General features: G+C 52.7%; 2 protein-coding genes across 5 annotated transcripts in view; one reads left to right on the top strand and one right to left on the bottom strand.

Annotated features, from left to right (window-relative positions):
• The window catches only part of COG3 (component of oligomeric golgi complex 3), a 72,959-nt gene extending 69,648 nt beyond the window's left edge, over positions 1-3,311 (top strand). For both annotated transcript variants that reach the window (XM_006927301.5, XM_003980400.6), the window contains exon 23: positions 1,352-3,311. In XM_006927301.5, the coding sequence (XP_006927363.2) occupies positions 1,352-1,381 (30 nt within the window). In that variant the 3' untranslated portion in view covers positions 1,382-3,311. The remainder of the gene's footprint in view (positions 1-1,351) is intronic.
• Positions 3,312-8,034: 4,723 nt separating this feature from the next.
• Positions 8,035-12,972, bottom strand: part of ERICH6B (glutamate rich 6B) — a 54,276-nt gene continuing 49,338 nt past the window's right edge. Inside the window, exons 10-13 of one of the 3 annotated variants that reach the window (XM_019826676.3) lie at positions 12,742-12,827; positions 12,425-12,577; positions 10,513-10,738; positions 8,035-8,250 (exon numbers count right to left, since the gene is read on the bottom strand). In XM_019826676.3, coding sequence (XP_019682235.3) covers positions 8,035-8,250; positions 10,513-10,738; positions 12,425-12,577; positions 12,742-12,827 — 681 coding nt within the window. Of the gene's footprint in view, positions 8,251-10,381; positions 10,739-12,424; positions 12,578-12,741; positions 12,828-12,972 lie in introns of those variants that run through there. The other 2 variants (XM_045053212.1, XM_045053211.1) reach the window with 2 other exon arrangements.

Here is a 12,972-nt window from a genome sequence, read left to right as displayed (position 1 = left end):
TCTCCTTTCCCCTCCCACTCCACCCCTCTTTTAAGCAATTTGAGAGGAAGTTGGGAGACACTGTGCTCCTTTACTTGGAAATGGTTGTATATTTCCCAAGAACAAGGAATTCTTTGACCCTACCCCCACGCAGTGATCAAAATAGGAAATATAACATTGCTACTATTATCTAATCGACAGTCCATAATCAGATTTCTTCAGTTGTCCCAGTAATGTCCTTTATAGATACGTCTCTCCTGGTCTGGGGTCCAGCCCAGATGTTGCTTTCAGGTGTCACTTCTCTTTAGTTTCTTTTAACCTGGAGCAGCTCTTCAGCCTTTTGGGCTTTGTGTGTGTGTGTGCGTGTGTGTGTGTGTGTGTGTGTATTTATTTTTTTGTGTGAGAGAGAGAGCGCAAGTGAGCAAGGGCAGAGAGAAGAGAGAAGGGGAGCTCACCCAAAGTGGGGCTCGAACTCATGAACCATGAGATCATGACCTGAGCCAGTCAGATGCTTAACCGACTGAGCCACCCAAGTGCCCCTTTTCGGCTTTGTTGACCATGACAGGCCAGTTAATATCCCTTTATTTGGTGTCGTCTGTTCCGCCATGATTAGATTGAGGTTTTGTATTTTTGGCAGGAAAAACACAGCAGTTATTTTGCATCCCTCTCACCGGAAGTGCAAGTTTATAGAAGAGATTAAGGGACAATTATTTTGATCACTGAAACAGTTTGTCCTGTGTGGAAGGGTTCCTTGCCGAGTTCATTTAACCGCAAGTCTTCTCGCCCGGCTGACAGATTGTCCGTGTGCAGACTGCAGTCCCCCTGCCCCGCCCCCCGGTGTGTCGGTTTCTCTGGTTGTCCTTGGGGGCCGCTCCGCGTCACGCCCTCCTTTACCGGGTGGGCAGGGTGCTCCAGGGGTCAGGCAGAGTTCGCGTGCGCGCTGAAATTCCCTCCTCAGGCCTGTTCTTATGCATTTAAAATAGTCACTCACAAAATTCAGCTTATACACAGCGCTTCCCACAATACACTCTGCACAGAAAAAGGTGAAGCTGATGAGATTTATTTCTATCCCTTGTCAGGGTTAGGATGTAGGGTTTTTTTCCTTGTCATTTTCATTGGATTCTAAATAAGTTTGATTCGGTGACCCTTCACAGGCCGCCACAAAGCCCGCTGCCCCGCGGCTGCTTTAGAAATCAGAACGGCATTGTGGGTCCAGCCACGTTCGTTTGGCTTCTTAAAACCCTGAGGCTTTTTCTCTCATTCTTGTTTTTTTGTTTGTTTTTCCTCGCATTCTGATTTGAGGATCTGAGCAACGTTTTTGAGTGTGATGTTCTACAGCAGAACTAACATAGCCTTTCACTTTGCTTTTCAGCTGAACCTTCTCCTGTCCGTTTCTAAATAACCAGGCCCGGCGGGCCGTGCGTGCCGATGTCTGTCCGGTTGGAGCGGGCTGGGAAGTCTGGCGGCCTGCAGGACACCGAGGAACTGTCTGTGGGAATGTTCCCGAGAACCACGCAGGTGCGCTGCTCAGTGCTGACTACAGAATGAAAAATAAGCAGAGTGTTGGAAAGATTGGTGTTTCCCTTTTAAAAACATCACAATGCCAAAGATTAACCTAGGCGTGTGAGAACTGCCTTCTTTAAATGGTCACGAGAAACGGGAGTTTTGCGGGGTAGCTGTGGTGGGCACGCAGCGAAATGGTTCTTAGCAAACGACGTGCAATGAAAATTGGTTACAGTAAGGGGCGCGAAGAAGAACTTTACAGAAATACAGTTAATTAGAAAGCTTCTAAGAGTAAGGTTTGTTAAAGCCTGAAACACTGCAACACTTTGAGCCACTGAACATTCCACAGAGGCTATTTTTTTTACTTCCAGAAATCTCATTTCTACACTCTATTTAATGTAATGTTTCTCCTATCACTTTGAAGTTTAGTTTGAGGTAGATTGGATGCATCTGAGAACACACTCTGCTTTCCTGGGACTCTGGGGTGTTATCTTTTCTGCGTGTTTGATGTGAGGTAGTTTCAAGATGCAAGGACTCCGTGTAAGGTCCCAGTGTCTGTACTCCTTGAACTGCTTAGGTGCAGAAACGTTCAAAAGCAGGGCCTGGCGCCTCCCTACAATAGAGATGTGCCGTATCTTTAATGAGAATCTTCACGGTGCAGTAGTCTGTGTTTGCGAGTGGGAAGTACCAATTAAGGTGCCTTAAATCCGGCACGTCGGGGAGGGAAGGAAACCTGATGAATAGTGCGTCTCGTGCACGAAGGTTAGGGTCACCGGCTTTCTGTGCACTGCCTTCGGTTTTAGTAGCTCTTGGAAAAGTGAACACCTCCGTGTCCCGTGCATCCGTTCATCGGCTGTGCTGGGCCCCAGGCCGGTGGGCCTCTAGCCCTGCTACAGCAGGAAACGTTCTACTAACCGAGACCAGGAGGATGAAGGTGGCCCACCCCTTGACATCTCCCGTACTCTGTCGGGGATCATCACATAAATTATGCACGTCTCTTGAGTTTTCCTACTGAAAACTGTTTCCTGATTGGATAGGCTGCTTTTTGGTTCAGGAGGAGTTGGGAATTATTCAAACACTATCTAGGAGTAGAACACTGATGAGGGTTCTGGAATGTAGCCAGCAGACCTCATTCTGCAGGACCGTAGGGCATTTCTCATCCCCTGCAAGCAGACTCGCAGTGTGTACATAGGTTGCATATCCCGATGTCTGTCATTTTAAACAGGTCACTTGTTTTTCACCTCTGTTTAAATTGGTGACGAATGTGGCTTGATAGAGCTTAGCAGTCTGTTTTGGGAAGGAAAGAGGTGAAGAGGGTCCATATTCATTCTTTGACATGAAATGAATGATGCAGGAAGATTATATTTACTTCCACTTACTATTTTAAATACATGTCTAATGAAATAAACTGTAAAATATCCCGTTTTCTGTATTATATGTACATTTGATTTTTTAATAACCTTTCCAAAGAAATGAGGGCATGATTATTGTACATTACTGTGACTGATTTAATCTGATGTACAGAACAAGTTGTGTTCTACTTAAGGATAAAAATATTTGATGGCACTCATTCTTGTGTTTTGAATCTTTTATTCCTGAAACACTCGAACATCTTACAAAGTGCTGAGTAGGTGGTAGCGATCCAACTTGTTTGCTAAATGAATATTTGTTTAAATCTGTACAGTTTCAAGTGTTTACTTATACAAAGAGTGTACATACTTTCAAACGATTAATTTAAAATGCTTTATATTATTTGGCTAGAAATCGCTGTTTTTAATAAATGTGAATTTTTTTAAAAATAAAGATTTTCGCTTCCTACTTTGTCCTTACATGTCTGTAATGTGCATGGATTCTTTTTAAAAATATTTTTCGATTGAAGTTTTTAGTGAGGTAGCTTGTGATTCACATGCCGTTATGAGAAATAGTAGTGGGAGAAGTATCTCCCAACGGGAACATCGTGTGAAGGTAGAACGCGTTATCACAAGCGGAATATTGACATTGGTACGCTCCACCAATCTCTTCAGATTTCCTCAGTTTACTTACACTGTGTCGATCTTTTAGTAGGATGATTATTGTGGAAAGACATTTTTGAAGCATCTTAATATGTTTCATCAGTTGAAAGATAATTTTTTTCTTTGCAAAACTGCCAATTTCCTGAATACCATCAGCACAAGTAGTCGTGTTGAAATTTAGTGTTCTTGAAGTAGCAGTAAAAAGTCTGTATTTTGCCCCTGGCTTAACAACCCCGTATCTTTAGATTCCCCTCTGCTATTTATCAGGTTACAAGAAAGAATAGTCAACCTTAGTTTTCAGAGAGGTACGTTGGTGAGAGAACGTTGCTTCTCGGAAGAGAGGGACTTCATTGCTCCCTCCCTGGAGCGCCTGTTCCTGGTGGTGGCTCCACTAGCTTGTCTGCCTTCTTCTGATGGCCTTGTCTGTCTTCTGCACCTCTGTCCGGCTGGCCTCGCCTCCTCCCTACCCTTCCTCCAGATCTGCCCGCTCCTTGAGGGCGCGCACAGAAGACGCCGCTGTCTCACTTGGGCAGGAAAGGGCTCTGTTGGAAGGAGATGGGGGACTCGGACAGACCAGAGGCTGGAGGGCCAGAGGGCCAGGAACCGGAAACATCACAGATCTACATGTTTTTTTCAAAACCGAAGGAGCTGGTCCAGCCCACGGCAGTGGTAGGGTCCTGGACTGGGCGTCGTCACAGCTGCTTCCTCTTGGGCAAGCTCAGGACGACAGTGTCTGTCTGTGCCAGTTCCTACTGATTTATTGCCTCTCAGCTCCACATCCACCTTTTTTTGGCCCCTCTTTTATTTTTTTTTAATTTTTTAAATTTTTTTTTAACATTTATTTATTTTTGGGACAGAGAGAGACAGAGCATGAACTGGGAGGGGCAGAGAGAGAGGGAGACACAGAATCAGAAGCAGGCTCCAGGCTCTGAGCCATCAGCCCAGAGCCTGATGCGGGGCTCGAACTCCCGGACCGCGAGATCGTGACCCGAGCTGAAGTCGGACGCTTAACCGACTGCGCCACCCAGGCGCCCCTGGCCCCTCTTTTAGACTCGGGAGCTGGACCCTGAGAACATTCCTCCTTTGCCAGCGGGTGCAGGGTTAGGCTTCCCAGGGGAAGGGGCCTCCTGTTTCTGGTGTGTTATCTTCCGTCTACACGGAGCTGAGGCAGTGGCAGTGCTTGGGAGGCTGGCGGTGCTCGCTCTCTAGGGAGATTTCTTGAGCTTTCTTGGTCTCCAAGTAAGAAGCGTGCAGCTCCCGGCACTGCGGTGAAATTCCCCACCAGTCAACGGGGGCGGCCGGCCTCCCCCTTGGTGCTGGTGGGGGCCCCTCCAGGTTCTCGGTTCGCTGCTGGGCTCCTCTGCAGAGAGGGGAGCGGAGGCGGGGTGGGGGTGGGAACCCGGGCCTTGCATCTGCTCTTCCTGCTTTTCTGAGTTCTCTTTGGGTTCTCGTTTAGCGTCAGCTGGTTAATCCTTTATACTACATTTTCTCCGTTCAGATCGTTCAGATTACCGGTGCGGCTTGTGTCCCGCCTGGACCCGGACTGATGCAACCCTGTTCACAAAGCTTCTGTAGTGGGAGGCAGGGCGCGGCTGCCCCCCAGAGCCACTCACAAGCGGGGATTTCCTTCGGTAGCGGCTGGAGGTTGGACAGCCAAGGAAAGATACCGCCCCACCATGTCTCCACGTGCTCTATTCGGGTCTGCCCCAGATGCCCACTCTCCCCAGGTCCCTGCACAGGCCGTCAGCTCTCCCGTGGGCCCCCAGCGTGTGCCCCCACCGCCACCCCCCCTTCATTCTGTGACCCCGTCCCTCTCACCCACCCCGGGGACTCTGCTTTGCTGTGCTCCGCCACAAAGGAACGGTTAGGCTGTTTTGCTCTTGCTTGCTGCTCTGATGCCCACTCGGTAATCCCCCTGGGGGCAGACAACCTGTTCTTTTCTCTTTGGACCCTGAGCACACGGCGGGTGCTCAGTGTGTGTCTGTTGCACGACCTCATTAGTTACCGAATTTGTAATTTTGTGGGCAGCGCACGAGGCTCCATTTGCCTTGGGGCGTGCGCGCACCCCTTACGGTACCCGTGAGGAGACCCTTGTGTGTAACCGAGCGGGTTGGTGTGCATAAACAGACCAACTCAGTTCATTTTCATTTCCCAGGAAGTACCTTTCCCCCCGCAAGTCACTGAAGATAAAATGATAGTAAGTCAGAATTTGCCCTCTCTGGAAGGTGAGGGTATGGGAGGGGCCCGGGGGGGGGGAGGCAGAGAGTGTGTCACCGGTTGAATTGTGTCCCCCTCCCCCTACATTCCTGTGTTGAAGTCCTACCCCCCCAGTAGGACTGGAAACGGGACCTTATTTGGAAATAGGGTTGTGTAGACGTGATTAGTCAAGATGAGGCCATACCCGAGTAGATCAGGCCCCTCATCCAGTGTAACTGGTGTCCGTATAAAAAAGGGGAAACACACACACACACACACACACACACACACACACACACACACACACACCTGCCAGGCGGTGCTCGTATAAAAAAGGGGAAACACACACAAACACACACCCACTAGAAGCCCAGGTGCTCGTATAAAAAAGGAGACGGACACACACACACACACACACACACACACACACACACCCGCCAGGTGCTTGCTCCAGCCGCGCCGAGGACCCACTAGAAGCCCAGGAGGACCCACTAGAAGCTGGGCGGGGCCAGAACACAACCTCGCCTCCTGCCTTCAGAGGGAAGCCCTTCATCCGGGACCTCCAGCCGCCAGAGGCTTGCGACAGTAAGTGTCCGAGGTGGAAGGCACCCGGCGCGTGGCCTCTGCGAGGACAGCGTTGGCGCACATTGGGGGGGGGGGGGGGGGATCTGGCTCTGCCGCGTGGCCGGCCGGCTGGCGGGTCGCCTCGTTTCCCTCCCGGTCTGGGAGGTGATTCGCGTTCCCTGAGGAAGGTAGTCCCTGATGGCCGTGCCGTTGTGTCCACTCTTGGGTAACACCGGCACGGAGGGGCCGGAAATCCATACTTCCGTGTGAAATCTCTGGTCTTTGAACTGTTGGCAACGGGATACGTTAAAATGGGGCTGACCAGACGAAACGCCTCTGCGAGGCCACCTGTTTCCAAGCTCTGCATTAGTGGAAGAGTGCTGTCAGGTTTGCGAAAGGAGAAAGATCCGGGCGAGGGCCCGGCCGCTGATGGGGAGCCCCCCACACGGAGCAGCACGGAGCGGGGTGCTTTGCCGACACTGACGCCTCTCATCCCTGGTGTATAACTGGGAGGTGAGCTCTGTGGTCGTCCTCCTATTACAGATGAGGAAACTGAGTCACGGGGGGGGGGGCTGCGACCTTGCCCGGGGTCCCCTAGCTAGCTGGGGCCGGCTGATCCCAGGCCATGGATGCCTTCAATGCCCTGGCGGCCTGCCTCCAGTCCCATGGAGGATGGGGGGGCGGGGCGCGGGGGACATGGGGGCTGGCTCTGAGACACAGCCACCACGAGCCTGGGGGAATTTGGCGGCTGCCGAGACCAACTTAGGTCTCTAGTGCCTGCTGGAAAAAGGGCTTCTGTGCGCCCTGAGCACGGGCACAGAACCAACAGGGCACGTCAAACGCTGACGCGGGCTTGCACGGGCGGCTCCTACGGTGCTGGTGTCATTTATGGCTCGTGACCTGGCCATCAGGCGACTGTTGTTTTAGCTGATGATACCATTTGCCGACAAGGTATGGCGGATGGTGGGAGTGACTGTGCACGGCCCCCACTGCCAGCCCTCTCTTCCAGTTGTCATGGTTCGGGGTGATGAGGACTTCGGTGAAGGTTGGTGGCAGGCAGGGTGAGATCAGCAGGGAAGCCGGGCTGCGAAGGTGGGGCTCTGGTGTCACTGTGGCAGCAGGGGGATGGCTCATTGGCCCCTTGCCAGGCTGGCTGGGAGGAAGGGGTTTCCTATCCAGTCTTGGTTTAAGCTGCAGCGGAGGTCATCCTGGGGAGCTGGGGTACCCCAGGGATGTGTAAAAGGCACACGGTAGGGGGCTGTCCGGCCCCTAAGTCCCCCTTTTCTAGAAACTGCCCCTCCCCCCGCAGAGATATCCAGACACAGCCCCGCCCTTCCTTACCACACAGGACTGCACCAAGAGTGGCCTCCTGATCCAGCCAGCTGGGAGAGGCCGGCTTTGAGACCGTCTGTGTCCTGAGTCAACCCAAGTAGGCCGTGACAGAACTTCCGCGTGGAAGTGACCAGTGGAAGCGAGCGGGGCGGGTGTTGACATGTACTGACTACCGAAACGACGTGCTTCTCGTGCTATCGGCTCAGGGCCGAGTCTTTTCTGTGCCCGGCTACAGAGTCTCTTAGCCCCTTGACAAATGGTTTTCCAAACTGAGGCGCTGTGATAAGTCCCAAATGACAAACCAACCCTCAGAAGACCTGAAGAGGGCTTTGGGGTTTTCCTTGGCACTCCTGATGACTCCACCTTTCTGAGACGCTCAGCGGATGCTGGCGGGGGGCGGGGGGTGGGGTGGGGTGGGTGGGTGGCCGGTCACCGGCTGGTGGCTGTCCTAGTCTGGGAGGTACGATCTCTCCTTCCGTTTCATGTTGCCTACTGCCAAGGAACTGGCAGCCTCTATGAAGTTTTCCAGATCAGGGATGGTCAGGAAATTCAGGATCCTACTCATTTTTCCCAGGAGGATCTGCATCTTCCGGGCCGCTGAACCACATTCTACCTCCAGGATTGCTTTCTGCCTCATTTCACTCAGCACCTCCGGGGTTACGGACTGTGGGAATTCAGAGAAGGCTGGGTGAGCATAAATGCTGCCCAGGCGTCGTGATTTCCACCCCAGGATCAGGCCCCCTGTTGGCCAAGACCAAGCCTTCTCTGGAAACTTCGCCGAGGGGCACGCCTCTGCTCCCGGCCTTGCCCCCAGCAGTACGTCTCTCATTGGCCTGGGCCTGTGGCCACCTGGCCGCAGAGATGTGGGCTGAGGTCACATTGAAGCCTGACCCCAAACCAAAGGCTTGCCGGCTCCTGGGCCCTCAAGTGGCCTGCCTTGCAAAGGCTGTGCCTTTCTGGGGGTGTCTGGCTTCTCCCCGTGGATTCCTACCGAGGTGGGGCAGGGAGGGAGATGTCGTCGCACGAAGGGTCTTATTTAAGCCTTACAACGTTGTGGTGTCCGTTTTGCAGACAATAATGGGCACGGGAAGTGTAGGAGGCCTGCCTGGTGCCTCACAGGAAGTGGACGGGCTGGCGTGTTCCTCCTAGGACACCCCAGCTGCCTGGCGCAGGTAGACCTGCTGACAAGTCACGTGTGTGCTGAGTTGCTTCATTTGGGGCCCACCCTGCACTGGCAGAGCCCCTGGGGCTTCCAGGCCTCCTGGACTCTGCCTACACCGGCCTTTACCTGACCCTCCTCCTGGGCACTGGCTTCCTTTCGTGGCCCTCCTCCCTCAGTAAAACTGTCCGAAGGCCAGCGGCCCGGGTCCTCCCACCCCTGCCAACCCAGCTGCTCCCTTAGCTCATCAGTACAGTGCAGTGGGGGCCGAGTGGGTGGCTGGGGACTGGGTCGGCCGCTCTGGGACATCTGGGGTAGGTGAGGACGTTGGGACATGACTATTCAGCATGCCAAATGGCAGGCCTCGCCAGGCCAGGTGACCAGCTGCCCACTTCTGGCTGTCCACCTTTCCCAGTTGGAAAACACCTCGGTCCTGGGCGAGCCGAACCCACCACATTCCCTCCGCTCCCTTCCAGTGATTTCATTCGGCCTCATTTTGCCCGAGTCTGCTGTTCGGTTGCTTTGTCCATCAACCTGCTCTGTCTGCTCACTTCCCGGAAAACATGTTGGTCTGTCTCTCTCCCCAGACAGGCAGTCCTAATTTCAGAGACCTCGAACGCCTCTCTGGTGGGTCTGGAAACAGAGCCTTCTGTGCATGGTGAAGGGCAAGTCAGAGCAAGAGCAGGGTCTTGTGTGGGTCCCAGTGGGGGTGGGGGACAAGGACACCCTATTCCTCTCCTGCACTCTGGGCCTGGGGAAGGGTCTCGAGAACCCACCTTCTTGCCCTCTTACAGTCAGAACCGCAGGGTGCACTCACCGTTTGTAGTGGGTTGAACTGTGGCCCCCGAAAGCTATGTCTGAGTCCTAATCCCCAGCACCCGGGGCTCCCACACCCACCGCCCCGCACCATCACCTGGCAAGCTTTTAAGGAATGCAGATCTCCAGGCCCCTCCCCAGACTGACCGGTAGCTGTGTTTGAAAACAGGGTTTTTGCAGATGTCATTAAGGATCTCAGTAGGAGGCCATCCAGGACTTAGTGTGGGCCCTAAGTCCAGCGTCGGGTGTCCTTACACAAGAAAGGAGAGGGAGACTGGACACACAGACGGACCCAGAGAAGAAGGCTGTGTGAGGGTGGAGGGTTGAACCGATGCTGTAGCAAGCCAGCGAATGCCGGGGGCCACCAGAAGTTGGGAGAGGCAAGGAGGGACTCTCCCCGAGAGCCTGCGGAGGGAGCGTGGCCCTGATGATACCTGGATTTCAGACCTCTAGTCCCCAGGGCTGTGAGGGTGAGTTCCTGTTGTAAGCCACCCGATTTGTGGTAATTTGCTATGGCAGCCCGAGGACACGAATCCATCTGGCTACTTTCTTGCCCGACTTGGGCGGCACACCCTCAACTCCCCGGTGCTCATTTGTTTCAAGATGAGTGGTTTGGGGAGGAGAGATGAGGATACCCACGGCAGGACTGGGAACGTAGGTTTCCCCCTTGTGTCTGTCCCTGCCAAGTGACGGGGCTGTCGTGTCAGGGGAACTACTGAATGTTGACACCTTTGCTTTCTCGTCTGAGCTCTTTGAGGCTGTCCGGCTCCTCGGCTCCAAGTCTCAAGGGCTCGGAAGTGACTGATTGCTTCTGTTGTGGTCAAGCATCAGGTGAGCGAAGGTGGCCGTGTCGGTTCTCCGTCGGTTGCAGAGATGCCGAACGTGGCCCAGAGAGAGGCCGGTGGCCTGGACCGGCGGGCAGCAGCCTGGCAGAGGGAGGTGAGACCTTACCTTGTACTTGGTGCCCAGGTTTAAGCGGATGTGCTTCTGTTGGTGGTTGAAGCAGAAGGTGATCTTGTCCTGGCTCCTTATTTGTACTTTGATGTACGGGTTGATTTTCAAGGAGATGGACTGGACGGGCGGCGCGTGGACGTGCAGGTTCAGATTCCACCAGTTCCAGGCCTTCTGGTATTTGCCTTTGGGGAAGTAGTAGCCCAGGTTTTGGCTCAGGCTCAACCTAGACCAAGAAGGTAACCATGGCGCTGGGCCCTTGTGCACGGGGGCAGAGCCTCTCCTGTGGCGAATGCAGGCCTGCCCCCCTCCCCTGCCTCCTTCCCTTTCTCCTCCCTCCTGGCCTGGAGGCTCCCACACCCACCGCCCCGCACAGTCACCTGGGAAGCTTTTAAGGAATGCAGATCTTCAGGCCCCACCCCAGACGGACAGAATGTGAATCCAGAAGGTGGGGGTCAGCCCTTCCCCAGTGTGCACATCATTCTTCCCTTTGGGTTTTGGACCCGGATAAGATGTGGTTATCTCTTGCCTGTCTTATTGGAGAATTTTTAGAAATGCTTTATGTGAGGCTGAGTCAAATGTCCTAAAACTTTTTTTGCCCGTAATTTTATTTATGTCCCTGAACAAGCCACGTATATTCTCTGAGCCTAAGTTTCTTCATCAAGAAAATAAAAGTAGTTCCTAGATTTCCCTAAGGTCTCTTCTGGCCTTGCAAGCGAGTGTCACTGGGGACAAGAGGCCCTAATGAATGTCACCAGGTAATGATCTGAGAGAATTGGCTGAGTTTCTTGCCCCGCTACTTAGCATCCAGTAACTTCTTCTACCTTTGAGGCATTGATTTCTGCACAAAAGGCCCCCAGGGCAAGGCAGATACCTCTGAGAACAAAGTTGTCAACGAGGAAATGAGGCATCTGGGTGGCTCAGTGGGTTCAGTGTCCAACTCTTGATCTCAGCTCAGGTCATGATCTCACAGTTCATGATCTCACAGTTCATGAGATCTAGGCTCTGCACTAATGAATGGTGTGGAACCTGTTGGGGATTCTGTCTCTCCCTCTCTCTCTGCCCCTCCCTCTCTATCTCAAAATAAATAAACAAACTTAAAAAAAAAACTCAAAGAGAAAAAGAAAGGAGAAAAACCCCAAACACACAGAAATTTAAAAAAAAAAAAAAACTTAAAGAATATGTAAGAAAATATTCTTAAAAACCAAGGCTGGGGGGCGCCTGGGTGGCGCAGTCGGTTAAGCGTCCGACTTCAGCCAGGTCACGATCTCGCGGTCCGGGAGTTCGAGCCCTGCGTCAGGCTCTGGGCTGATGGCTCAGAGCCTGGAGCCTGTTTCCAATTCTGTGTCTCCCTCTCTCTCTCTGCTCCTCCCCCGCTTGTGCTCTGTCTCTGCCTCTCTCTCCCAAAAATGAATCAAATGTAAAAAAAAAAAATTGTTTTTTAAATTGGAAACTTAAGTTCAGTTGCACTGAGATATTTAGAAGTTTGGTTTTGTGTACAATACATGAGACTCCAAAGCACTCACCACGCCCTCCTCTCTGAGCCACCTGGAACAGAGGGGCACTGGGTCTTTCTAAGGCAATTGTCACCAGGTTTGACTCTCAAGAAGCATGGAGGAGATACAGCCCGTGGAAGGGGTCACTGTGAGTCTGTGGTCGCTGTTTCACGCACGAGGAAGCAATGGCACCAAGGACAGAGTGCCTTCCCTGAGGCCAGGGACCTGCCTTGCTGCCCTCACGATACCCATCGTCCCCTTTGCAACATGTGCGAGTCGGAGAAACAAATTCACAAGCGAATGAGAGAGAGAGACTTACCCAGTGCGGGAGGACAGATGTGCAGCCTGGGAATCAAACCTTAACCACACTGCTTCTCCTTGGGGAGGGGTGTGTGGCTCTCATGACCCAAACTTACCAGATTGCTTTGTTTTCATCGTAGAAGGTGGCATGGCCGGAGTTGTTGATAAGGGCCCGGACACAACCTTCTTCACTGTCTTCTAGAATGATATATATGAACTTTCTCTGTTTTGTGCTGAGGATGAGCATAGCCAGCTTTCCTGATGGATAGCTGGAAGACAGTTAAGGCACAAGCACCCTCTTGGGACCCCCAGGAAAGGCAGAGAGCCCTGCAGAGGACGCAGGGCTCAGGAAAACCCATGCCCCAGCCCCAAACCACAAACTTCTTAGGTGTCACATGTGTCAGTATGAGTGTCCCTGGGCTTCGGTGGATACTGTATTTGGCCCGATTCATCAGGAAAGAGAATTTGGAAGACAATCCCACTGGGATAGAGAATTAATTTTCCATCACCTTGAGGCACCTGGGAAGAGAAAATGAGCTTATGAAAAGCGCACAGGGGCTGACTGTCCCAATTCAGAGCCTAGTGTTGTCACTAGAGTGCTTGGGGTCTATTTACACTCTGGATGCCCACCCATCACTACCCCAGCCATTGCTACCACCATCTT

This window comes from Felis catus, chromosome A1 (genome assembly GCF_018350175.1).
Source record: "Felis catus isolate Fca126 chromosome A1, F.catus_Fca126_mat1.0, whole genome shotgun sequence".
Classification (NCBI taxonomy): Eukaryota; Metazoa; Chordata; class Mammalia; order Carnivora; family Felidae; genus Felis; species Felis catus.
This window is presented reverse-complemented; position numbering and strand designations above follow the sequence as displayed.